The sequence below is a fragment of the Somniosus microcephalus genome, chromosome 1 (assembly GCF_052327205.1).
Source record: "Somniosus microcephalus isolate GS21.2 chromosome 1, FLI_Smic_1.0, whole genome shotgun sequence".
Lineage (NCBI taxonomy): Eukaryota > Metazoa > Chordata > Chondrichthyes > Squaliformes > Somniosidae > Somniosus > Somniosus microcephalus.
Genome location: NC_140987.1, coordinates 150,680,574 through 150,708,490, shown reverse-complemented (window position 1 = coordinate 150,708,490; position 27,917 = coordinate 150,680,574). Strand labels below are relative to the sequence as shown.

The 27,917-nt window shown below is 48.0% G+C and overlaps 1 protein-coding gene across 2 annotated transcripts in view; it reads left to right on the top strand.

Moving 5' to 3' along the window:
- LOC147124410 (sorting nexin-24) overlaps positions 1-27,917 on the top strand; it is a 291,382-nt gene that overhangs the window by 257,495 nt on the left and 5,970 nt on the right. For both annotated transcript variants that reach the window (XM_085986697.1, XM_085986707.1), the window contains 2 exons: positions 3,486-3,518; positions 24,975-25,039. In XM_085986697.1, coding sequence (XP_085842823.1) covers positions 3,486-3,518; positions 24,975-25,039 — 98 coding nt within the window. The remainder of the gene's footprint in view (positions 1-3,485; positions 3,519-24,974; positions 25,040-27,917) is intronic.

The window sequence follows — 27,917 nt, the reverse complement described above, 5'->3', positions numbered from 1 at the left end:
ATCCTCGAAGCTCTGTATACTTCAGATCATCCAAAACTATCCGTATTCTATCCTGCATAATGTCCCGTAACCCATCACTCCTGTCCTTGCTGATCTACATTGACTCACGATCCCCCAACATCTCCAATTTAAAATTGCTTAGGGCCTAGATGGCTGAAGGCACAGCTGCCAATAGTGGGGCGAAGGGCGTGGGGGATGTACAAGAGCCCATAGTTGGAGAACCAAAAATTTCCGGGAGAGTTGTAGAGATGGAGGATGTTGCAGAGATAGGGAAGGACGAGGCCATGAAGGGATTTAAGCACGAGGATGAAAATTTTAGAACAAAGCGTTGGTGGACTGGGAGCCAATGTAGGTTAGCGAGCAAAGGAGTGAAGGATGAACGGGAATTGGTGTAGATTCGGATATGAGCAGCAGAGTTTTGGATGAGCTCAAGTAATGGAGGGTGGAAGTTGAGAGATTGGCCAGGAGAGCATTGGAATAGTTGAGTCTGGAGGTAACAAAAGCATGGTTGAGGGTTTCAGCAGCAGATAAGGTAAGCCAGGGATGGAAATAAGCGATGTTGCGGAGGTGGAAGTAGGCGGTCTTTGATGGAGAGGATAATGAATGGGAAGCTCAGCTCAGGGTCAAATAGGACGCTGAGATTGCTGAATAGTCTGGATCAGCCTAAGGGGGATGGAATCGCTGATGAGGGCAAGAAGTTTGTGGCAGGGGCCGAAGACAATGGCTTCAGTACTTCCCAATGTTTCATTGGAGGAAATATTGGTTCATCCAGTACTGGATGTCAGACCAGAGGCAGTGGAGGGGTTGAAAGAGGTGTTTGTGAGGTAGACCTGGGTGTCATCAGCATAAATGTGGAAGCTGATGTCATGTCCTCAGATTATGTCACCAAGCGGCAGCATGTAAATGAGAAATAGGAGGGGGCCAAGAATAGATCTTTGGGGGACTCCAGAGATAATGGTGCGATGGTGGGAAGAAAAACCCACCTCTGGCTACGGCTGGATAGGTAAGAGTGGAACCAGACGATGGCTTGCCTAATCAGCTGGACAATGAAGAAGAGGCGTTGGAGGAGGATGGTGTGAATGAACATGTTGAAAACTGCAGAGAGGTTGAGAAAGATGAGGAGGGAAAGTGCACCACAGTCACAGAGGATATAATTTGTGATTTTTAATAGGACCGTTTCCATGCTGTGGCGGGGGTAGAAACCTGATTGGAGAGGTTCAAACATGGAGTTGCAGGAAAAATGGGCCCCAATTTGGGAGGCGACAACATGTTCGAGGACTTTGAAGAGGATAGGATGGTAGTTTGCAAGGACAAGGGTCAGAAGTGTTTTCTTTTGAGGAGAGGGTTGAGGATGGCAGATTTGAAAGGGAGGGGGACAGTACCTGAGGAGAGGGAAACATTTACAATATCAACTAGCATGGGGGTGGTCAGCAGTTTACTGGGAATAGGGTCGATAGAGCAGAAAGTAGGTCTCATGGACAAGATGAGCTTGCCGAGGGAATGAGGGGAGATAGGAGAGAAACTAGATAAAGACCCGAGTTCAAGCTAGGGCAGGGGGATCTTAGGGAGCAACTTGGTTTGATTGGCATAGGGAAGAGAGGGATGCAGCAGAGGCAGCTGAATGGATGGTCTCAATCTTGGTAACAAAGAAGTCTGTGAGCCCCTCGCACCTGTTCTTGGAGGTGAGGATGGAGGAGGTAGGGGAGAGGGGTTTAAGGAGCCGGTTCGTAGTAGAGAAAAGAAGCCGGGGTTATCTTTGCATTCCAGGATGATCCTGAAGTAGTGAGCCGTTTTGGCAGAGGGAGCAGGGCCTTATAGTGCTTGATATGGTCCAGCCAGATCTGGCAGTGAGTGGTTAAACCAGTTGTGCGCTACATACTTTCAAGTCTACACCCTTGGATTTATGGAATTGAAGATGGAGGCCGCACCAGAGAGAATGACCAGGCTGGGAGAGAGTAAAGGATTTACTGAGGACAAGTACATCAAAGGTTGACTGAGCAGCTGCAGAAGTATGTGCAGAAGCACTGCAAATGGAGGGGCCATAGACTAGAGAGTTGGGAGTTTGAAAGTGCTGTTGTAAGTGACTTATGGGAAGAGCTTTTTTTCAGGGGTGGACGCAGAAGGAAGTGGGTGAGAATGCTGTTCAAAACATTACTGTCCACATTCATTCAGTATCTTAATGTATCATTTGGCTTCTGTGCATTAATTAATTTGTAAATAAATTCTGACATAGTTTTATTCTCTAAGAACTGATCTATTGATGTAATGATATATGGAAAAGAACATGGTAGGCACCCCATGTGACATCTAATAAACAATATACCACAGTTAGCGGTTAACTATTAAATCTGGGCATAATAACCCACACACATATATGGGTACATGGGAAACTTGCCTGTTTCTGGAAGCTGCCTTTTTGTCATGAACATAAGACCAACATTTTGTGAGAGTGCCCAAATCATAACCACTCCTATTAAGATTCTTGATCAGAGCTGCAACTAAGATGGGAAGGATGGTTTGCATCACTGTCGAACAGTTTGGCCTTGGTGGAGGTGATATTTACCTTTCATAAAAGAAAGACTCTGTACAGGGGTAATTGCCATAGATAATAGAGCTGTATTAGATGCTGAACAGCCTGGGTAAGATCTGTCTCTGTTGGTATTAAAGTGACTTTCCATCTCCTACCTAGAAAGGTAATGGAGAGTAGCAAAATACTGCAGATGCTGGAAATCTGAAATAACAGCAGAAAATGCTGGAAATACTCAGCAGGCCAGGCAGCATCCGTGGAGAGAGAAACAGAGTTAACGTTTCAGGTCTGGGACCCTTCATCAGTTCTGAAACCTTAACTCTGTTTCTCTCTCCACGGATGCTGCCTGGCCTGCTGAGTATTTCCAGCATTTTCTGTTGTTATTTAAGGTAATGGAGAGACTGGCCAAAGCAAACAAGAAAAAAAAGAAATGATTTAAAGGGAAACAAAATAGGCAAAAAGTAGAGAAAACAAAAACAAAATCAAATGAGAAAGTGGAAATTAAGCAGTATGGGTAAGTTTTTTCTCTTTCAAACTGTAAGGATAAAGTAAACAATAGGAAGCAATTACAAATCTGATAAAGGAAAATGTGAACGGTAAACCTCCAAAGTTGTACCCACCATCATGCTTTACTGAACTCCTGGCAATAATACAAACTCCTAATAGGAGTTTGCCAATTCACCTCAGGCTGTTTTGGATGAGCAGGAAACTATTCAACAATTAATTATGGTAGATCAACAAGAAAGAGTTTTAACTTTGAGGAGATATTACTACCTTGGACCCTCAGCACTCTTGTCAGAGAATAGTGTTTATGTAATAATTAAAAGTCTGTATGGAAAACTGACGTATCAATGTATTAAATCTCTGGATAACTTTCTCAGTAACTGTATAGGTATTATATAATGTGGACAAAATATGAAGTACATTATTAATGTGTCAAAATAATTTTTATTTTTAGCTCCATTGATGACTATGAATCTGAAGAATTCAGGTAAGACCTTTATAGGACTACAACCCATTTTTAAAAAATGTTTCCTTTCTAATGTTTCCTACAATGCTATTTTGGGCTATGGTTTTAACCAATATTAGATCATTAAAACAAAAGTCACTTTTTCTAGGAATAAAACAAAATTCTCCAATCTACCTGTTACTTTGAGAACAAGGATAACAGTTGAAAGGAAGCAGAAATACAGAGCCACACATATCTCATCAACACACCCTCTACCACCAGCACCATCTTATTGGTATTAAGCAACTTTTAAAGCAGTGAACATCGGTATGGTTGTGAAGTCTCAAATGTCCAGTGGCAATCAATGGTAAAGGGAAGTGAGATACTCAGGCTATAAATATTATGGCCGGAATTTTGCTGGTGCTCAGTGGACGGGATCGGTGGCGGGTTGGCAATTAAATGTGAATTGATTGACAGCGGGTTGGGAACCCACTGTCAAATCGCGCACACTTGCCTCCCCCAATGTCGGGTCTGCCAGCGCTGAGCAGACCCGACAGGCAGCGGTGGGGAATCCAATTTAAATGATTAGTGGCTTGTTTACAGCCACTTAACAATGGTTTTGCACTTACCTTTTGAATTTGACAGCTCGCCCACGGGTTTCACGGTGTTGCTAGACCATGTCTGTGAAACTGAGGCGGGAGGTCAGTGGCCATTGAATCAGCTGATGAGTTGACAGCTTTAAATGTCAAGTAAAAGCTCCCACCTGACAGAGATATCTTCCCTCAGCCACAAGCTCTTCCTCACTGCATTTCCACAACAGATTCACCATGCTACAAGTCTTTACACAAGTCTCCATCCAGTCTGACCTCATTACCTCTCTCACCATTGACACATCACTTCTGTCAACTCGACTTCACCTGCCATCTATTCCATCAGCATGGGTGCCCTTTATACTCTCTCACCTTGGTCCTCAGAATCTGACTGTGATGAGCCCCAACACCAGCAGCTCCAGGCACACCAGCAGCACCAACAACAACACCAACCTTCTCCACAATCACCTGATGCTGCACAGGACACAGGGCATCAGCACCCGAGCACATTGCTGCCCGGGATGCCAGGGATGGCCTCACCATGGATAGATTTACTTCACTTGACGCTGTACACCCTGGCTGCCCCATGATGCGCCAGGTTGGCACCACCCCACACCAACAACATAAAGCATCCCTACAATGCCCAAGCCTTTCCTTTCACACTCATCAGCATTGCGGGGGGTACTGTTATGCTTCACCATTCACTGCAACTCACTAAGCCACTTCCAAAGCTGCACACAAATCTATCCAAGAATGGAAAGTGTTGAAAATAAAGATTTCAACGTATGACTCACATTAACAGAAACTTTATATGAACATTAGCTAAAACACCCAAGTGCCTACCCTTGTGTGTTGTTAGTTGGTATGATTGCACTAGGATGAGGGTGAGTGTGAGGAGTGGCAAGTGAGATGGGGATGTGATAATGTAGATAGAGAGGGATGGGTGGAGGTGCAAGGTAAGTTGGTGTGAGTAAGGATGTGCAGGAGTAGGGTAGGGAAGGTAGAGTGACGGGGATGTGAGGAGAGGCTCAGCAGGATGAGGTTGAGTGTGGCTTTGTACTAACGTTTCGTGATCTAATGAGATCATTGAAAGGTTTACGCCACTGCATCCAGGTCCTCCTGCCAACATCCCTGCTTGTGCCCTCCTGTGCAGTGTGCAACCAGGCTGTGCTGGTGTCCTGGGGAGGTCTCTTCCGCCCATCGGGAGGGAAGAGGACCTCTCTGCGTGCTGTGACTCCCTCCATAAGCATATCGAGGGAGTCATGGGAGAACCTGGGTGCAGCCGTGCACCTCTGTGCAGTGCTTGTCAGTGTTTGCAGCACCTCAATGCTGTAGAACACTGACAATCAAACGTCAAACTAAATTTGGGCATGGTCCCTTTAAGGAAACTGGCTGATGACACGTCATCAAGTGACGTCACCAGACCCGCTTCCTCTAATTGGCCGGGAAACTCGCTGGGCGGGCTTAACAAGCCCAATCAACGGGAAAATCATTTCAGAGGCCGGGATGAAGCCAGCAGCGGGGCCGAGACCCGCCACCGACATTGTCCGCCCCAGACTCGCCGAGGTCAGCAAAATCGCGGCCTTTTGTTTTATTTATATATGGGATGTGGGCATTACTGGTGAAGCCAGCATTTATTGTCCATCCCTAATTGCCCTTGAGAAGGTAGTGGTGAGCTGTCTTCTTGAACCTATGTGTTTCCAGGCCAATACTTGGATCAATAAAATTTAACTGATTCATTCTGATTAATCTATCTGGAGATCCTTACCAGTGCTGCAAAATTAATCCATTGCAGGATGTTCTGTGTTCCATGATATTCGAGGATGTATCATTTTCATATACTTAATTTAGCTGAAACATCAAATTATTACGGCATGCCATCCACCATGACCAACCTTAGTAATGTATTCTTCCTTTTGCCTTGCTCTCAATCCTTGGGATTTCCACAAAACTTTTAAGTAACATAGCTGTGGATCTCCTTAAAGGTGGAATATTTCTACCCACACCTGAACAACTAGCTGAGGAGAAAAGTAGTTAGGAATTCAGATTGGCAGCGGAGTGACCATTTTTTAATTCAGTCATGGGATGTGGGTGGCGCTGACAAGGCCAGCATTTATTGCCCATCCCTAATTTCCCTTGAGAAGGTGGGGTGGTGAGCCACCTTCTTGAACCACTACAGTCTGTGTGGTGAAGGTACTCCCACAGTGCTGTTCAGTAGGGAGTTCCAGGATTTTGACCCAGCGGCAATGCCATTGAATGTCATGGGGAAGTGGTTAGACTCTCTCTTGTTGGAGATGGTCATTACATGGCACATGTGTGGCGTGAAAATTGCACTTATCAGCCCAAGCTTGAATGTTGTCCAGGTCTTGCCGCAGGCACGTACTGCTTCATTATCTGAGGAGTTGCAAATCCTCAGCGAAAATCCCCACTTCTGACCTCATGATTGAGGGAAGGTCTTTGATGAAGCAGCTGAAGATGGTTGGCCCGAAGATATTGCCCTGAGGAGCTCCTGCAGCCATGTCCTGGGGCTGAGATGATTGGCCTCCAACAACCACAAACATCTTCCTTTGTGCTAGGTATGACTTGAGCCAGTGGAGAGTTTTGCCCGATTCCTTTTGACTTCAATTTTACTAGGGCTCCTTAATGCCACACTCGGTCAAATGCTGCCTTGATGTCAAGGGCAGCCACTCTCACCTCACCTCTGGAATTCAGCTCTTTTGTCCATGATTAGACCAAGGCTGTAATGCGGTCTGGAGCCAGGTGGTCCTGGCAGAACCCAGACTGAGCATCGGTGAGCAGATTATTGGTAAGTACCGCTTGATAGCACTCTCGACGACCCCTTCCATCACTTTGCTGATGATTGAGAGTAGACTGATGGGGCGGTAATTAGCTGGATTTGATTTGTCCTGGTTTTGTGGACAGGACATACCTGGGCAGTTTTCCACATTGTCGGATAGATGCCAGTGTTGTACCTGTGCTGGAACAGCTTGACTAACAAACATCTATCGATCTCAGTCTTGAAAATTTCAATTGGCCCAACAGGCTTTTGAGGTAGGGAATTCTACGTTTCCACTACACTTTGTGTGGAAAAAGTGCTTCCTCATGTCACTCCTGACTGGCCTAGCTCTAATTTTAAGAATATGCCTCCTTGTTCTGGATTCCCCCCACCAGAGGAAATGGTTTCTCTGTATCTACCCTACTGAATGCCTTCATCATTTTAAACACCTCTATTAGATCGCCCCTGTTGTGTCTCCTTGTGTTCTTATTACTATGTAATACAGACACTTTTAACTCATTTTAGTTTACGACTTTCGCTCAGTTGTATTCTTGCTTTTATGATGTTGCTGCCGCATGGTGCGGAGTGATACAAGATGTCCCACCTTGCACTGCGCACTCCCTTTCACAGTGTGCCACATAGCAATATAAATACACTAACCAAAGTAGTTCCATATAACGATGTAACAAGTAGTTCCATTTAACAATGTAATAATATAATGATGTAACATCCCTCTTTCTCAAAAAAACTAAAACATTAAATTAAATTAAATTTTAAAAAATATATCTAAACTATTATTATCAAATACAAAGAATCGTGAGTTTTCTTTTCTTATTCACGATATCCCTCAGGTGGTTGGATGTTGTCCCTCCATCTTGTGGATTTGGTGGTGACCACTCCTCTCTGCGGTGTTTTGGTGTGTTCCGCTCTTCTTGTTGTTGTTGCTGTCGCACTTGGAGTTGAAGTGTGCATGCTCGTGGTTGTTTGATTTGTGGCGCTTGTTTCTGGCATTGTACTGCTTGTGATAGCTGGTGTTGTCAATGTTGCTGATGTTGTCTGCTGCTTAAACAGTTCAGGTGAAGGTCTGATGTGGAGTCTGTTCCATCTGTATTGGTTACCAGGTTCGGTCTCTACGAAGTAGGATCTTGGAGTATCAGCTTTTCCAATTACCTTGGCTGGATTCCAGGTTTTCAACACCGGGTCTTGCACATGCACTGATTGCCCATTCAGCAATTCTGGTAGCATCTTTGCATGTTTGTCGTAATATTTGCTTCCTACGACTTGTGCTTCTGCCAGCTTCTGTCTGAAATCCTCCTGGTCCTGGGAAGGATGTATTTTTGCTGGTAGGGTAGTCTTAAACTTCCTCCCATTCAGCAATTCTGCAGGTGATTTCATGTCTGCTTTCAGTGGTGTTGATCTGAGTGATAGGAGGGCAAGGTCTTGGCCTTCCCCCATCTCACTGCTTTTGATGAGAGTTCTCTTGACAGTCTGGATCTGTCTTTCGATGAACCTGTGTCCCCTTGGGAAATGTGGGGATGAGGTTACTATTTTGAACCCATACTTTTCTGCCAGAGCTCTGAATTCACTCGATGTGAACTGGGTTCCATTGTCACAGATTACCTTTTCCGGGATTCCTTGTTCAGCAAACAAGCTCTTTGCAATTCTGGTGGTAGTTGTGGCTCTCAGATCTTTCATCCTTCTCACAAAAGGAAACTTGGAATAGCAATCTGTCACTATGAGATACCATTCTTGATTGCACATGAAGAGATCTGCCCCAACAGTGTGCCATGGTCTTGACGGTATTTCACTAGGTATCATCTCCTCTTTCTGTTGTGCATTTCTGTATTTCTGGCATATACCACATGCAGAAAACATCTGTTCGATATTTTTTTACATGCCTATCCAGTATACAGCTGATCTGGCTCTCAGCTTGCATTTCTACATTCCCATGTGGCCTTCATGTATTAGATGGAGAAGTTCTGTCTGCATCGTGGTTAGCACTGTTGCCTCACAGCGCCAGGGACCCAGGTTCAAATCTGGCCTCGGGTGACTGTCTGTGTGGAGTTTGCACATTCTCCCCGTGTTTGCGTGGGTTTTCTCCGGGTGCTCCGGTTTCCTCCCACAGTCCAAAGATGTGCGGGTTAGGTTGATTGGCCATGATAAAAATTGACCCTTAGTGTTAGGGGGGATTAAATACGTGGGGTTACGGGGATAGGGCTTGGGTGGGATGGCTGTCGGTGTAGGGACCGGGTGCTAGGGTTTGGATGATCAGCCATGATCTCGTTGAATGGCGGAGCAGGCTCGAAGGGCCGAATGGCCTACTCCTCCTATCTTCTATGTTTCTATGTATCGTCTTTGGCACGATGATCCTCGACCCAGCAAGGAGAATACCATCTTCTACTGCAATATCGTCTCTAATCGTCCAGTATTGACAAATTGTCGCCTGTACCTGCTGGATTCTCTCCGGCCACCCCTGTATCACTTGTTGTGTGAGTAGTTGCAATTCCTCATCTTTGCTAGTCTCATCTCTGATTTGACTGAGCTTTGTAGGGGTAACACTCACTAGGTGGTGGATTTTTACTGTTAGACCCTCCACCTCGTGTTTCTCATATGGTGACAATCGAGATAACACATCTGCTAGCACCATTTCCTTTCCTGGCTTATATTTAAGCGTGAAGTCATAGCTTTGGAGCCTTAGAAGTAGTCTTTGCAGTCTTGTAGGTGCTTTGTGTAGTGTATGTACCTTGAAGAAGGAACTATATTCTGCAGCCCCTGTATACTGCAGTACCAGTAGTGACCACCCCTGTATATAAGCCTGTGTAGTAACTTTGTATAGTAGTTCCAGTTTTGTCTCCATTTAGTAAACCCCTGTTATAACCAACTTCTGCAGTCCGTGTCTCAATTACACACGGACGTTACACTGGCGACGAACAGACCCGAACTTACCTACAGTTCTGCACCACCTCACGGGGATCCATCCCTGAAGCAAAGTTGTTAGAGGTCGAGTCCAGAAGGAAGAAATCCAAAAAGAAAAAAAAACAAACAGAAGAAACGGGCGTCGACCGTGGGCAACCGCCCTCTGATTCATAGAATTTGAAGATTTGCAGGAGAGGCTGTCGAGAGCTGGGCTTGGTTATCCAGTCTATGGTGTTCCAGCTAATCGGGCTGGTGGCAGGTAGTACACTGATCCTTCCTGGGCTGCGGCGGGCTAGAGCTCGATCGGGTGGCTTTTCAACGGGGCCAAGCAGCGTTGTCGGGAAGAGAAGAGAGAGAGAGAGGGTGGAGCACACAGGGCGCGGCCGGTGCTACGAAGCCGGGCAGCGTACAGACCTGAGAAGAAGGAGGAAAGTGTCCCATAGGGTCTGCTCTGACGACGGGAACAGTAATTAAAATAAAAGAAATTAGAAGCGCAGAAAGCCGCGAGGAGCTGCAGTTTGCCACAGGGACCGTGGAGAGCGGCGTTGGCAGCAGCGCGGGGGGGGAAGTGCGCGAAGACCATAGGGCGTCGCCATCAAGGCATAAAAACGCCAGCAACAGCGCTAGCAGCAGCGGAAAAGACAGAAAGCGCGGGAGGCGCCATCTTAATCCAGCGGGGAAGAAGGCAAAGCGCGGGAGGCGCCATTTTGTTCAATCGGGGAAGAAGGCAAAGCGCGGGAGGCGCCATCTTAGATCTCCAAGATGCCGAAGACTGGCAATATCACTGCCTTCGATAATGCAATAGAAGACTGGACCACGTATGTGGAAAGAGTCGAAGTATATTGCAAGGCAAATGAAGTAGCCGATGAGAAAAAGGCATCGGTACTACTAAACTTAATGGGCGCAAGAACGTACGGCCTATTGCGGAACCTGATCACTCCAGTCAAACCGATGGCGAAGAGTTTTAACGAAATTGTTGATATCCTACAGGATCACCTAAATCCTACACCGCTGCTGATAGCAGAAAGATTTAAATTCCACAAGAGAAATCAGCATAAAGATGAGAGCAATGCTGATTACCTTACGGAACTACGCAAGCTATCAAAGCACTGCCAGTTCGGAGCAGGACTGGCAGATACCCTACGGGACAAATTTGTCTGTGGACTCCTGAGTGAAGGAACCCAGAAGAGGTTACTCTCAGAGAAAGAGCTGACGCTAGATAAGGCTTTCAGCGTGGCAGTATCGTACGAAGCAGCAGCAAGGGGAGCTGCGGAAATACAGCAAAAGCCACAGGAATACGGCACCCATGAAATGACACGGGGATTTGAAAAATGTTATCGCTGCGGCAGAACAACCCATGACCAGAAGGACTGCTGGTCCAAGGACAAAACATGCAGGCAATGCGGAAAGATGGGACACATTGCACGAGTTTGCAGGTCCAGGAAGAAGACTAACGACAACAAAAAGAACACTAAGGAAAAGTACAGGAAAGTACAAAAGATGACGGACAGTAGTTCCGAAGACCAGAAGAGCGATAGTGAATCCGGGAACAAGAGACTAAGCTGTCTCAAACTATACAACGTAATCACAAAAGAGGATCACCGAACCATTTGGGTCACCCTCACGATAGCAGGGTCCCAAGTCAAAATGGAATTGGATACAGGATCAGCCCTGACCATCATGAATCGACGAGACTACGAGCGGCTATTCTCACACATACCCTTGAAAGACGCATCCATTGTCTTGAAGGCATATACAGGGCAGAAAGTATACACCAGAGGGAAAATAAGGGTGCCTGTCGAATACAACGGCAAGGAAATACAGAAATTGTATCTGTACATACTGCAAGATGGTGGACCACCGTTATTGGGACGTGAATGGATCAGAAAGATAAGTTTAGACTGGCACTCCATTCAGGCACTGACGGTGGCTGGTAAAAAGGATGACGACGTCACACCTGGACGATTGTCGAAAATCTTGGCTAACGCTAAAGAGGTATTTCAACAAGAACTGGGAACTCTTAAAGGCGTAACCGCCTCGATAAAAATAGAAGAGAATGCAATTCCCAACTTTTTCAAAGCAAGACCGGTACCGTATGCAATTCGCCCAGCCGTCGAGGCAGAGCTAGAGAATCTGGAGAATGCAGGCGTGTTAACTAAGGTAGACTGGAGCGAGTGGGCGACACCCATCATTCCTGTCATGAAGAAAACGTTAAACAATAAGTCTGAGGAGCCAAGGAAGGTTCGCATCTGTGGGGACTTCAAGGTGACTGTGAATCCAGTCCTTCACACAGTACAGTATCCTCTTCCGAGGATAGAAGATATTTTCGCCTCACTATCTGGAGGGAAACGTTTTACAAAAATTGACCTAGCGCAAGCATATTTGCAGATGGAGGTTGAAGAATCCTCTAGGAAATATCTCACGATAAACACTCACAAAGGTCTTTACCAGTATAATCGACTGGTATTCGGAGTTGCATCAGCTCCGGCTATATGGCAAAGAGCGATGGAACAAGTCCTGCAAGGGATTCCGGGGACTCAGTGTTACTTGGACGACATCCTAGTGACGGGTGAAAATGACAGTGAACACCTTGCCAACCTAGAGCAGGTGCTCACTAGACTAAGAGAACATGGGCTACGAGCCAATCGCCCCAAGTGCGAGTTTTTTAAGAAACAAATATCGTCTTGTGGCCACGTGATTGATGAAGAGGGGTTACATAAGTCCCCTGACAAAATTGAAGCGGTAGTTAAGGCTCCAGCGCCTGAAAATGTGTCGCAACTGAGGTCATTCCTCGGATTGGTGAATTACTACCATAAGTTTTTGCCAAATTTGTCCACAATTCTGCACCCACTGAACGCCCTGCTACAAACTGGAGTAGCATGGAAATGGAGCGATGAATGTAAGCGGGCCTTTCAGAAGTGTAAAGGCCTGATCACTTCAAGAGAAGTATTGGCTCACTACAACCCATCACTGCCGATAAGACTGGCGTGTGATGCGTCTCCCTACGGCGTTGGAGCGGTACTGTCACATAAATCCCTTGATGGTTCAGAGAGGCCGATAGCTTTTGCGTCACGCTCGTTAACTGCAGCCGAGCGTAACTACGCCCAGATTGACAGAGAGGCCCTCAGCCTGGTGTGGGGGGTGAAGAAGTTCAATCACTACCTGCACGGACAGAAATTTACTCTACTAACTGATCATCAACCTCTTTTCTCCATTTTCAACCCTAAGAAGGGCGTCCCGATAATGACAGCACAACGGCTACAGAGGTGGTCCCTTTTCCTAGGGGCACACCAATATGACATCGAGTACAAAGGAACTAAACAGCATGGGAATGCTGATGGATTGTCGTGCCTACCATTGCCGACGGTGGAAGAAGCACCTGCAGTGGATCCTGTGGAGATATTCCACTCGACCATAGTCGAATGTCTGCCTGTGATGAATGCAAACATAGAAAAGGAAACACGAAATGACCCGACACTCTCCAGGGTCTATGATTTAACGGTGAAGGGATGGCCAGCACATGGCGAACCACTGTTGCCAGCATTCTCGCCGAGAAGAGAATAGCTGTCAGTGTGCCGAGGAACCTTGATGTGTGGATCCAGAGTAGTAATTCCACCCAAATTGAAGGATAGAGTGCTCAATGAGCTTCATGAGGGTCATCTGGGAGGGGTAAAAATGAAGAACTTAGCCAGAGCGTTTGTGTGGTGGCCGGGAATCGATAGAGAAATCGAAGAGATGACCAAGAGCTGTACAGGATGCCAGAAGGTCCAAAACGCCCCACCACAAGCCCCTCTACATCCATGGGAGTGGCCCTCATCTCCATGGCAAAGGGTACACGTTGATTTTGCTTTTTAATTGCAGTGGATGCACATTCAAAGTGGCCAGAGGTAATAAAAATGTCCTCAACCACCACAGAAAAAACTATCACAGTCTTACGAACCATATTCACCAGAAATGGGCTGCCTGAACAGATTTGCTCCGACAATGGACCACAGTTTGTGTCTGAAGAGTTCCGGAGGTTCTTAAAGAACAATGGTGTTAAGCATTACACATCCGCCCCGTATCATCCAGCCACCAATGGATTGGCTGAGAGGTTCGTTCAAACATTCAAGAAGGCTATCAAGGCAATGTGTAATGAAGACATACCCCTACAACACAAGGTGGATAACTTCTTGTTTGCCTACCGGAATGCGACACATGCGGTTACCAACCAAACTCCAGCCATGATGTTCTTCAATCGAAGACTAAGATGCCACTTGGATTTGGTTAAGCCAAACATCAGAAGAGATGTGGAGAACAGGCAGTTTCAGAATATGAATGCAAGGCCAACCAGGAGTTTTAAGATAGGTCAACCAGTTTTGGCCCGGGACTACCGCACAGAGAAATGGCAGCCAGGAACGATCTGCACACGGCAAGGACCTCTAATGTATACCGTGGACGTTGGAGAGAGCATTGTAAGACGCCATGCTGACCAGATTCTAGAGTCACTGGAAAACGTCAAATCTACACCACGATCCTATACACCTGGTGATGAAACCGAAGTACCAATTGCATCTACCTCAGAATCGGTGATATTGGAAGCAGACGAACCAAACAACGACGTTGATCCCGAATCAACTTTGCCAGAAGAACCTGATACCCCAAAGAGGCGTTATCCGGACAGAATCAGGAAGCCTCCTCAAAGACTGAATTTAAAATTGATTAACTTCAGCTAATGTATATAGCAACTGTAATTGTAAATATGTTATTTAATTATTAATCAAATGTTATGTACTGTTTAGCTAAAAGGGGAGGAATTGTAGTGTATGTACCTTGAAGAAGGAACTATATTCTGCAGCCCCTGTATACTGCGGTACCAGTAGTGACCGCCCCTGTATATAAGCCTGTGCAGTAACTTTGTATAGTAGTTCCAGTTTTGTCTCCATTCAGTAAACACCTGTTATAACCAACTTCTGCTGTCCGTGTCTCAATTACACACGGACGTTACACTTTGCACAGATTCTTCTTGTAGATCTGTTCTAGTGGACGATGGTCACTCTCTATTGTAAACTGCCTTCCGTACAGGTATGTATGGAATTTCTCGCATCCATACACTACTGCTAATAGTTCTCTTTCTATGTTGGTGTATCTCGTCTCAGCTGACGTCAAGGCCTTTGATGCGAAAGCTATTGGCTTTCCTTCCTGCACAAGAGCTGCTCCTAATCCTCTGGTAGAAACGTCTACTTGTAGAGTGACTGGTTTTCTTCTGTCATAATATGACAGACTTGTTTCTTTGCACAACAGTTCTTTATGTTGTTTGAAATTCCTTTCATGTGATTCAGACCACTGGTATTCGGCGTCTTCTTTCATTAGCCCTCTGAGATTTGATGTATGTTCCGACATGTTTGGGATGAAAGAACTCATGTATTGGACCAAGCCGAGGTAACTCCTCAGATCTTTCTTATCTTTGGGTGGTTTCATTTCAGCAATCGCCGCAATCTTCTCAGGACTTGGCTTGACTCCTTCTGGTGTGTAAATCATACCGAAGAATTGGCATTCCTTGACTTTAACTATGCACTTATCGGCATTTAACTTGATGCCAGCCTTCCTGGTACGCACCATGGCCTCATGCAGGTGCATATCATGGTCTCTTTCATCTGCTCCATAGATCTGAATATCATCAGCTATTCCTGTAGCTCCTCCACAGCCTCTGTATATCTCATCTACTTTCTGTTGAAAGATATCTTGACTGACCTTTAACCCGAATGGTAGCCGCAGGAATTTGTAATGCCCAAATGGTGTGTTGAATGTTGTCAGTGTTGTTGATTCCTCATCCAACTTCACGTTCCAATATCCATTTCTGGCATCTAGTTTTGAGAAAACCTTGGCTCCTGCCAGTGATGGCGTAATCTCCTCTAGCGTTGGGGTGGGATAGTGGTCCCTCTTTATCGCCTGGTTTAGGTCTTTGGGGTCCCAACATATTCTGAGACGCCTGTTTAGCTTTTCTCGTACCACAATTGAGTTTACCCAGTCTGTGGGTTCAGTGACCTTTATGATCACTCCCTTTTCTTCCATCTCCTTTAGCTCTCTTTCAAGCTTTGTCTTCAGCTCGATGGGTATTTTTCGTGGAGCATGGATAACGGGCTTTACCTCTGGATCGATGGTGATGTGGTATTGGAAATCTCCGAAACATCCCACTGTATCATCGAAACATTCCGGATACATGTCTATCAAGTCTTTTTTACTCTTGATTTGTGGGCGATTCTCCAGCGGGGTGTTGCTGTCTATCTTCAGTGATGTTTCCGTCAGCTCGTGATGCACTAAGATCAATCTCAACTTCTCGCAGCTGTTTAATCCCAGGATCGCTGGCCCCTCAGTGTCGGTGACATAGAACATGCAGTTGATGTTCTTTCTTTTATGTGTCCCTTTGACAAAGGTTATTCCGAGTTGTTTAATCTCACTCCCCCCATATGCTCTCAGCGTGACATTACTTGCCTTTAAACAACCATTTTTCGGGTAGCCATCTTCCCTCAAGTTTTCGGGAAAGATCTGCTGGTACAGTCTCAATGGGAGAATGTTGCTCTGAGCCCCTGTGTCCAGCTTCAACTTTAAGTTGATGGTTGTGGGCTGACCTTTGACCCTCTTTTCGATTTGGATGATGGTGTGCAATTCTCTCTTCGGAGTATTTTCCGCTCTGGATATCTCGTGAAGCTGTACCTTTATGGTCTTGATGTTTAGTGCATTGTCATGACCATAATCATCATCATCCTGTTCATCCATGGCATGGATATTTTGTTTCTTTCTCTGGTTCTGCTGTCCGCCTTTGTTTTTGATGTATGTTCCTTCTTTCTTCGTTCTACACCTCTTTTCCCAGTGGTTTAGTTTGCCTCATGCATTGCAGCTTGTTCCATATGCTAGACATTTCCTCCTGTCTGTATAATCATGCGGTCTTCCACAGTTTCTGCACATGTTTCTCCCATTGTCATGTGCATGTCTTTGTGTGTTGTACTTTTCTCTCACTGTATCCACTCTGTTGTCCGTCTCAGAAGCCGTCCGCATGTCAGCCGTTTGAGAAATCAGCATTCTCATTTGCTGCTTCATGAGCTCTCGCAGTATCTATAGCTTTTCTTTCCCTATCAGGGCTTTTTGTACCTCTGCATGCGCTGACCCCCATATCAGCTGGTCCACAAGCCTTTCCTCCATTTCCTTAAATGCACACTTGCTGGCTTAATTTCTCAGCCTTGTCAGGAAATTATCAGTTGTTTCACCGGGTTCCTGTCTTAGACTCTGGAATTTGTATCTGTGTATACGGTGATTGGATTTAGGCTCTAGGTGGTTGCTGAATTTCTCAAAGATTGTCGCAGGGTTTTCCTTTTCCTCTTCAGTCAAACTCCAGCTATTATACAAATCTAGACCTTTTTCTCCTGTCCACAACAGAATGTAACTAACCTTTTCCTCGTTGGCAGTACCCTTCAGGAAGCTTTTGAATGTAAGGTCACATTTCTGTTTGAACTTGCGGAATGCCTCTACTATATCGTCGGCTTCCCAGTTCATGAGGGGTTGCATTTGCGCAGTCAGTGCAGCGGCAGCTGCCATCTTAGTTGCCCATACGATTCACGCTCAATCACCGCAGACACCGGCACACACGATCAGCTCATATATTCACTTTTCGTCTTATTCGTAGTTCGTATGGCACAAGTTGTACTCACTTATACTGCTGCCACCATGTTGTGTCTCATTGTGTTCTTATTGCTATGTAATACAGACACTTTGAACTCATTTTAGTTTACGACTTTCACTCAGTTGTATTCTTGCTTTTATGATGTTGCTGCCGCATGGTGCGGAGTGATACAAGATGTCCCACCTTGCACTGCGCACTCCCTTTCACAGTGTGCCACATAGCAATATAAATACACTAACCAAAGTAGTTCCATATAACGATGTAACAAGTAGTTCCATTTAACGATGTAATAATATCGAAACATAGGAGCAGGAGTAGGCCATTCGGCCCTTCGAGCCAGCTCCGCCATTCAATGAGATCATGGCTGATCATCCAAATTCAGTACCCTGTCCCTGCCTTCTCCCCATATCCCTTGATCCCTTTAGCCTAATATATCCAATTCTTTCTTGAATATATTTAATGAACTGGCCTCCACCACCCTCTGTGGCAGAGAATTCCACAGGTTCACCACTCTCTGGGTGAAGAAATTCCTCCTCATTTCAGTCCTAAATGGCTTACCCCTTATCCTTAGACTATGACCCCTGGTTCTGGACTCCCCGGCCATCAGAAACATCCTTCCTGCATCTAGTCTGTCCAGACCTGACAGAATTTTATAGGTTTCGATGAGATCCCCTCTCAACCTTCTAAACTCCAGTGAGTATAAGCCCAATCGACACAATCTCTCCTCATACGTCATTCCTGCCGTCCCAGGTATTAGCCTGGTGAATCTTCGCTGCACTCCCTCCATGGCAAGAACGTCCTTCCTCAGGTAAGGTGACCAAAACTGCACACAATACTCAAGGTGCGGCCTCACCAAGGCCCTGTACAACTGTAGCAAGACATCCTTGTTCCTGTACTCGAACCCTCTTGCTACGAAGGCCAACATACCATTTGCCTTCTTAACCGCCTGCTGCACCTGCATGCTTACCTTCAGCGACTGGTGCACAATAACACCCAGGTCTCTTTGCACTTCCCCTTCTCCCAATCTATTGCCATTCAAATAATAATCTGCCTTCCTGTTTTTGCCACCAAAATGGATAACCTCACATTTATCCACATTATAGTGCATTTGCCATGTTTCTGCCCAATCACCCAACCTGTCCAAATCATACTGGAGTCTCACGACATCCTCCTCACAGCATACCCTCCCACCCAGCTTTGTGTCGTCTGCAAATTTGGAGATATTACGTCCAATTCCCTTGTCCAGATCATTAATATATATTGTGAACAGCTGGGGTCCTAGGACCGATCCTTGCGGTACCCCACTAGTTACTGCCTGCCACTCGGAAAACGACCCGTTTATTTCAACTCTTTGCTTTCTGTCCGCCAACCAGTTCTCTATCCAAGTCAATACCTTGCCCCCAATCCCATGTGCCTTAATTTTGCACGCTAATCTCTTATGTGGGACCTTATCGAAAGCCTTCTGAAAGTCCAAATACACCACATCCACTGGTTCTCCTTTATCTATGTAACAGCCCCTAGACACTCTAAACTCAAAGGAATGCAAACCATGTTTATGCAACCATTATCTTGTCTTCTCTAAGATTTGTTCTGACTGAATGATGTTGAAACTTAAAGAAAAAAGTCAAGAAAACCGAAACTCATGCATCTCGCACTTTCACTCATCCAGCCACATTTTGAATGTTCCTAATGTCTTTGGTTGTAATAATGTTTACCACCCGTTATTAAAGACATTTTTTCAAAAACATTTTTGGATTTACTTTTCACTCATTTAAGTTTATGTCCTCTGATCGTACTATTGTGGCGACACGCCACCACTGGACATAATCCGCTCACGGCGGCACGGACAGTTTAAGCAGACGCCCCCAGCCGGGGGCCCTTTCCTCCAGCAACTTGTTTCCCGCAGGGACAGGCTGCCGGGAGCACTTCCTGTCTGGGGAGTATGTAAGTGGTTGCGCGGGCTTTTCCAGTTTCTCTTTGCCATGAGGTTGATTAAAGCAGTTGTGTTTCACCAACTCTGGTCTCGACTCCCACGTTTGCCGCGGTATCTCAACACTGGTGACCCCGACGCTCAGGACGAATCCTAAGCTAGCATGGCGGATACAAACGCAGTCACGGTTAAACTACCGGACTTTTGGGAGAACCTGGCCGAGGCCTGGTTCGTTCAAGCCGAGTCCAGATTCCGGCTGAAAAACATAACAGTCGACGCCACGAAGTACGACTACCTCGTCGCCTCTCTCACCTACGCCACAGTCCCCAAGGTTTGGGCAGCGCTGCAGGATCCACCAGTGGAAGGCAAGTACGAACATTTGAAGGCCGCGCTCCTTAAAAAATTTCAAGCGTCCTCTTACCAGCGCAACTGCCAACTCCTCGACCTCCCTGGCCTTGGTGACACTTCACCATCGGATCTGCTTTCCCACATGCTGTCCCTCTCGGACGACAAAAACCCCAGCGCCCTCTTTCGCACGCTTTTCATTCGGCAGCTCCCCGCCAGCATCCGCCCGCCCATTGTGGAGTCTGGCTCCACGGACCTGAATGAGATAGCCGAAAAGGCCGACCGGCTGCTCTCTGCGCAGACCGCCCGCGACGTCGCGCCCGACCTCACGGCAACGACCACGCGGTCTCCCCGGCCCACTAGGCCCGACCGCCCTACCACTCCGGGTCGCTGCTACTACCACACCCGTTTTGGCACTAGGGCCCAACGCTGCACGCCACCGTGCACTTTCAAACCCCACCCCCCCCCCCCGCACCGGCCCCCACGATGGCCGCGGGGCAAAAGAGGCCTCTACTGTACGTCACCGACGACAGCACCAACCGCCGATTTCTGTACGACACAGGGGCCCAGCACAGCATCACCCCCACCTCCGCCCTCGAAATCCAACGCGGCGCACGGGGTATCACGCTGGCCGCAGCCAATGGCTCTGACATCCGCACATACGGCACCCGCATGGTCACGCTCGACCTCGCAGGCCGCCGCTACCGCTGGGAGTTCCTCACAGCCAGGGTCCTCTGCGCACTCATCGGCGCTGACTTCCTACGCGCCCACGGCCTCCTTGTCGACATTCCGAGGCACCGCCTCGTCGACATCAATACTATGGCCCCCATCCCTGGCGCATTCACCCCGGCCCGTTCGGCCGGCCTGACGACCTACTGCCTCGCCAGAGCCACGGACGACTACTCGGCACTTCTAGCCGAGTTTCCTGCCCTCACTAACCCGACCTTTTCGGCCAAAGCCGCCAAACACGGTGTGGAGCACTATATCCCCACCACCGTCCCCCCGGTTTCTGCCCACGCCCGCAGACTCAACCCGGCCAAGCTGGAAATCGCGCGGGCCGAGTTCACCACCATGGAGCAACTCGGCATCATCCGCCGCTCCAGCAGCCCTTGGGCCTCGCCCCTCCACATCGCCCCCAAGCCTGGCGGAGGCTGGCGCCCCTGCGGGGACTACCGCCGCCTCAACGACGCCACCACCCCCGACCGATACCCAGTGCCGCACATCCAGGACTTCTCGGCCCGACTGGCCGGACGAACTGTCTTTTCCAAGGTCGACCTGGTGCGCGGTTACCACCAAGTCCCCGTACACCCCGCGGACATCCCCAAAACGGCCATCATCACCCCATTCAGCCTGTTCGAGTTCCTGAGGATGCCCTTCGGCCTCAAGAATGCAGCCCAGGCTTCCCAGCGCCTTATGGACTCAGTCCTCCGGGACCTGAACTTCCTATTCGTCTATCTAGACGACATTCTCGTGGCCAGCTCCTCCCAACAGGAACACCTCGAACACATTCGCACCCTGTTCGGGCGCCTAGCCCAACACGGGCTCATCCTCAGCCCGGCGAAGTGCCAATTCGGCCTAGCCGAGATCGATTTTCTCGGTCACCACATCACCCCTGCTGGGGCCGTCCCCCTGCCCAACAAGGTGCAGGCCGTCCAGCAATTCCCCCGCCCCAAAACCATCAAGGGCCTCCAGGAGTTCCTCGGGATGGTGAACTTCTACAACAGGTTCATTCCCAGAGCTGCAGCCCTCATGAAGCCCCTATACGACTCCCTCCGAGGTAAATCCGGCAAGATGGCCGTAGCCTGGACCACTGACACGTCAGCCGCCTTCGACGCCACCAAAAACGTGCTCGCCGACGCCACCCTGCTCGCGCACCCGATGGCCGATGCCCGGGTCGCGCTCACCACCGACGCCTCCGACCACGCGGTCGGAGCCGTGTTCGAGCAGTGGGTCAATGGCGCGTGGCAGCCACTTGCCTTCTACAGCCGCGAACTGCGCCCCCCGGAGGTCAAATACTCTACTTTCGACCGTGAGCTCCTCGCGCTCCACCTGTCGGTCCGCCATTTCAGGTTCCTCCTGGAGGGCTGCCCCTTCACCGCGTACGTGGACCACAAGCCGCTCACATACGCGATGGCCAAGCACACCGAACCCTGGTCCGCTAGGCAGCAACGCCAGCTCGCGGCCGTGTCCGAGTTTACTACGGACATCCAGCACGTCTCCGGTAGAGACAACATTGTCGCCGACTGCCTTTCCCGTCCCACCATCTGCGCGAATCACCTCGCGGTCGACTACGCGCAACTAGCAGCGGCCCAGCTCACGGACCCAGACCTCCTCTCGGCGGCTACCAGCCTGCCAGGGCTACGCCTAGCCAAGGTCGCGCACGGGCCCGAAGCCACGGCAGTCACTTACGACGTCTCACTCGGCCAACCCAGGCCGGTCGTCCCTGCAACCTGGCGCAGCCGCATCTTCGACGCGCTACACGGGCTCTCCCATCCGGGTTCCCGCGCATCCGTCAAACTCCTCTCCCAGCGCTTCGTCTGGCGCGGCCTCAGCAAAGATGTTCGGACTTGGGCCACCTCCTGCCTCGCCTGCCAACGGGCTAAGGTACAGCTGCACACAAAAGCACCCCTGGGAGACTTCGAGGTACCCAGCCGCCGCTTCGACCACGTACACGTCGACATCGTCGGTCCTCTGCCGCCATCGCAAGGCCAAACTTATCTCCTCACGATGGTCGACCGCTACACACGCTGGCCTGAGGCAGTGCCGCTGACCTCCACCACCACAGCCGACATCGCCAGGGCGTTCGTTAACACCTGGGTCGCAAGGTTCGGCGTACCAGCCGACATAACCTCCGACAGAGGCGCCCAGTTCACCTCCGAACTCTGGACGGCTACAGCACGCAACCTCGGGGTGACGCTCCACCGAACCACGGCGTACCACCCGCAGGCCAATGGGCTGTGTGAACACTTCCACAGGTCACTCAAGGCCTCACTCCGTGCCGGCCTGCAGGACAGTACCTGGACTGACCGCCTACCGTGGGTGCTACTAGGCCTACGCACCGCGGTCAAGGAAGACCTCCAGTCCTCGGCAGCGGAGTTAGTCTACGGACAATCGCTGCGCGTACCAGGCGAATTCCTCCCGGAGGCTACCACGCCTTGGTCGGCCGAAAAGCAGCAGCTCAACTCTTTCTCTTCCGCTCAACAGTTCGCCCCACTTCCGGTCAACCAACACGGCGAACTCGCACCTCACGTCCCGCCAAACTTACAGCAGGCACGCTTCATCTTCGTGCGACACGACGCGCACCGCGGACCCCTGCGACCCCCGTACGACGGACCGTACGAGGTACTACAAACCGGGGACAAGGTCTTCAAGCTGCGACTCGGCGACAGTGTCGACACAGTCTCCATCGACCGACTCAAACCAGCACACACAGAACCAGGGGAACAGGTCCCCGTGGCCCGACCTCCAACTAGAGACCGTCCCGCCAACTAGACCGGCGACCACTCAGAGCCGCTCCGGCAGAACCATTAGACCACCGTCACGACTCGTCCACTCCTCCTAAGCGGATTCTGGGGGGAGCTCTGTGGCGACACGCCACCACTGGACATAATCCGCTCATGGCGGCACGGACAGTTTAAGCAGACGCCCCCAGCCGGGGGCCCTTTCCTCCAGCAACTTGTTTCCCGCAGGGACAGGCTGCCGGGAGCACTTCCTGTCTGGGGAGTATTTAAGTGGTTGCGCGGGCTTTTCCAGTTTCTCTTTGCCATGAGGTTGATTAAAGCAGTTGTGTTTCACCAACTCTGGTCTCGACTCCCACGTTTGCCGCGGTATCTCAACACTATCCTGATTTACCTTGAAGTCATATTCTGGATTCACTATATGTTAGAGGTACCTCTTTGAAAACTATTCAAAAGGACTATAATTTTTGACATCCAGCAAAGTATTTTTTCAAGATTTTTAGAAAATACATCCATTAATTTTATCTTTTTCACTATAAACTTATGAATTAATCAGATTTTTAAAAAAATCTCCTGATTTAGTTGCAACGGGTCAGTTACGTCTAAATGTTTGATAGGGCTCCAAGCTGAAATGTCAAAAAATATCCATTAGTAAGACACCTGGGGGGCGAAATTTGGTAGAGCCCCATTTGGGGTGCTAAAACTTTAAAAGTTGAAGAATTAGCACCAGGCGCTAATCATTCTTGCCTCCCGCGAAATTTATTGTTAGTGCTCCAAGAGGGAAGTGGAGCGCTAAATCAAGCGTTCCACTCCTAACTTAGGGCGCTAACCTCTGAGAGCGGCGCACTACCGGCAGTGCGGTAAAGAAGGTCATGCACAGTCCAAACGGCACTCTTTAATCACACAGGCTGCTTCCATCTGTTAAAGGAAAGGGCCAATCACGCTGTATAACCTCTTAGTCATCAGTGGTGTTTTTCAATGCGACTTGGGCGACTGCCATTCCAGCCCCCATCACTTTGAGAAAGTGCAGCATGTGGAGATGTTTGAGGAAAAGGTGGAAAAAATTTTGCACAGGCAGCAGACTGGTGCAAGTAATAAACAGTGCGATCACTGAAAGCACCTTTTTCGCGATGTTCAAGCGATACGGAAGCATTTCCTTTAATTACCGCTCCTGCAGCGCACTTCCGAGTGCACAACGCCTCCTTTTACTGGCATTGTAGGTGCTAAAGCAGGGGGTGAAAGGCAATTTTGCATCGGGGCCGTTAACGGGGCGTTGCACACGCATTGACGTTACCATGTGAGAGACGCTAGAGGTCTAGGTGCTAACAGTTAGCGCCATCGCTAAGTCGCGCGTGGCGTTGGATTCGCTGCGGCTGGGCACTAACCCCCTAGTGCCCCCGCCAGGTACTAACGGGAGGCGCTAACCCACCGAATTTCGCGGCCAAGAGGTCTAACTGAATCCTCGTGGATAACTTCAGAACTTTTGTGGAAATTATTTATTTAAAAAAATACTTTGATTGCTAAAGTAATTTTTTAAAAGTCAAAGATTGATTCAAAGATTGCTATTGTTTATAGTCGATATAAGCATTATCTACAATATGAACTAGCAAAATTATGTTATTTATATATCACGTTCTACAGTGAACATATTCACAAAATTGCACCATTTAGGGCCAGTAGTGAAATGTAATGGTCTGTTCCAGTCTGCTTTTTATTGTTATATAGTTCACTATATTGTGGTTAAAAACAATTTGGTGTATGTTGTACACAATTTTGTGTTTGCAATTCCAGAATACTGACATTCTTGTCCTTGACCTTTCCAGCAAACTTTCCCACCAGCCAGTGCTGCTTTTCCTGAGGGATCCATACATCTTGCCCACAGCCACCGGTAATCAAACCTGTCATCTGTTAACAGCTCTTTACTGTTTCAGCCTTAACCCTGTAACATTATGTGAAAATGAAACTGAAGACTAACATCAACCTACTAGACTAAGATTTGGTTAGAAGTGTTCTAAAAGGAGATGTGATGATTTGTGTTTTTCTTCCCCTCCCCTTTCTTCTGTCCTGAATAATTTGTTCCAAGTTTCTATACTGAATTGTTATTGACATGCCAATTCCAGACTAATGTAGATGAGTACTGATTGAGATCTTCAGGCCAAATTTTGCTGCGTCTCACCCGCACAGTGCAGGTGGACAGGGGAGACTGCGGGAAACCCAGAAGTTCTGATTTCCCAGCACAGCCGGGAAACCTGAACTTTTAGGTTTTAACTCCACAGCGTGCGTGCGACGTGAAGGGCGGGTTCCCCGCCCGGAAGTCAGCCTAGTTGACAGGTTGGCTTTCATTCATGCGGGGAACTCGGAGAAGGAGGCTGCAGCAACGGGTAAGTGCTGGGCCCGGGATGTTGGGGGTGTGGGGGTTCCGATTACGCGGAGCGGGAATCCGATCGGAGTCGCGATCCCAGGGGGATCCAATCCCCGACTCGGAGATGGTCTGATCCCTGACCCCAGGGCCGAGTCGCAATCCCCGGGTGGGTGGTGTTCCAGTCCCTGGGGGGATCTGATTCCGGGAGGGGGGGATCCAAACCCCGACCCCAGGAGGGCCAGGCTGAAGGCGGGGGAGCCTGGGAGACTGGGTGGAAGCATTCCTGCTCCTCTAACTCTCAAGTATTGCTCCCTGAGGCTGAGGCAGCCTCGTTGCAGCCACCGGGAATCCCGAGCCCCGGAATCCCCAGCCGCCTGCAGCAAAACCTACAAAGCAGGTTAAAGTAGAGGCTTCAGGACTCATTATCATATATAAATTGTCAACCCGTCTCCTGGCAGCGGGTTGGCAACCCCGTCACCCCCCCCCCCCCCCAACCTTCCCGCCTGAGCGAAAGGTGAAAGTGGACGGATTGGAGGTAGGTTGGGGTTGGGGTTCACATTTGCACAACTTGCACTTCCCCCCACGCCTCCAACCCACCCGTTCTTACCTCAGAAAATTCCGGCCTTCGTTTTGATTTGAACTCCATTTCGACATGTTTTCTTTTATTTTGATCATCTATTTCTCCACCATACTATTGAGTAAGGCCACCTGGCCAAGAATATTCTCAGGGCTGCACGTGGCGGAGCAGAGCCAGCTCTGAGGAAATTCCCATCCCTAAACACCTCTGAGCAGTGCGGTGGTGGAAGAGTGGAAGTTTGGTTCAGCACTTCAGACACACCTTGTTACTAAAAAAATCCCTCCCACCACCTGAGTACAAAGAAACAAACTTCATTAATTTAACATCTATATATCAATTGAAATTGTTGTCATCCCCAGGGGGTGGGGAAAATCACCACAGTTGCTTTCCTTTAAGAAATTTATGCACTGGTTTCCATTTTATGCAAATTTATGCAAGTGATTTCCCCCATTTCTCTGTATATTAGGCCTTTTTCTGGGGTGCAACATCAGTTCTTTTCTTTTTTTTGCAGCTGATTAGTATTTAATAGCAGAAAAAAGTTGCAAATCAAATAGTCCAAATTCTCTCCAGCAGTCTTTGGACTTATAAGGAGGAAGTACCTTTGAAGTTCTTGATCTGCAACTTTGTTTTTGTAGTTTAGTCTGCAGAGTTATCATTTTAACCAACACACTTTTACACTGTTGAATATAGGGCCACATACCTCACTGGCACTTGTACACTGCAGTAAAATTCTAATTATGGGAACCTTGCTATAATTTTCTTAAAGTAAGTAAAGCTCATTACTGCAACTCCACTACCTATTTTATTTCCAAACCTTGGCAATTCTGCAAGTGGACGGACGGTACTTCCTTTCCAGCTATTAATCTGATAATTTTGAACATTCATGGTCGCAGGTATGTTCTGTCCAGAAGTAAAGATCAACGATCATTTCCTCTTTCCCGATTCAGAGCATCAACCATGTGTGTTTTGATCACATTCAGTTATAAACTATTTTTCTCATAGACAAGCACTTCATTTATACATCCTTAAAATTTTCCAGTTTTCCTCCAGTTCTGTTTCCTTGCTAGAGCACTTCTCATAGCTTCATTGTTTGTTCCTCCAGAAGTTTTGTAAATTTATATTGGTTTTGTCTTTACCTTTTATTACAGTTTGACGATTAATTTTTCAGCAATCATTAGAACCTCCAAGTATTCACCCAGTTCCACTTTTTAAAATTATTTCTGCAAATTGCCAAATATTAAATCTGGTTAGTGTTATGTCTATCTAATACTTTGCTTCACATCTTGCCTCAGATAAGTTGTAGCCTATGTACTTTAAGCCCTCCATTTAGGTTGTTCCTGATCTGTCCACTGCATCTCTTGGATATTAAAATCTTCATCATAGAACCGTAGAAGTTTGCAGCACATTGGGGCCAATTTACAACTCCCCTTCCCCCCACCCCGTTTTTAATTCCAAAAAACAGGGGCCAGCCAACAGAGGAAAATCGAGGGGTGGGGAGAACCTCAGCCGCCCCTTGGCGCCCAGGGTACACCTGATGCAATTTTCAGATAAACCTGAAAGTGTGCGAACACCGCGCCCGCTTTTTGGGAGCCAAAGGCTGTTTAAATTTTGACATATACATAAGTGGAGCGTGCGTGGCACATGCTCCGCCCATTTGTAATAGACAGTGAGCAGCCGAATCAGCGGTCTTTAAAGGGGACCACTGCTGGCCACTCCGCAAACATCCCCAAACCATTCTTTGTATTTATTGTATTGATTTCTGTGGTCCCAGGATGAGCAGGAGGCTCCTCCTAATTTCACAAAAATACTTCGGCTTGTTGCCGGACA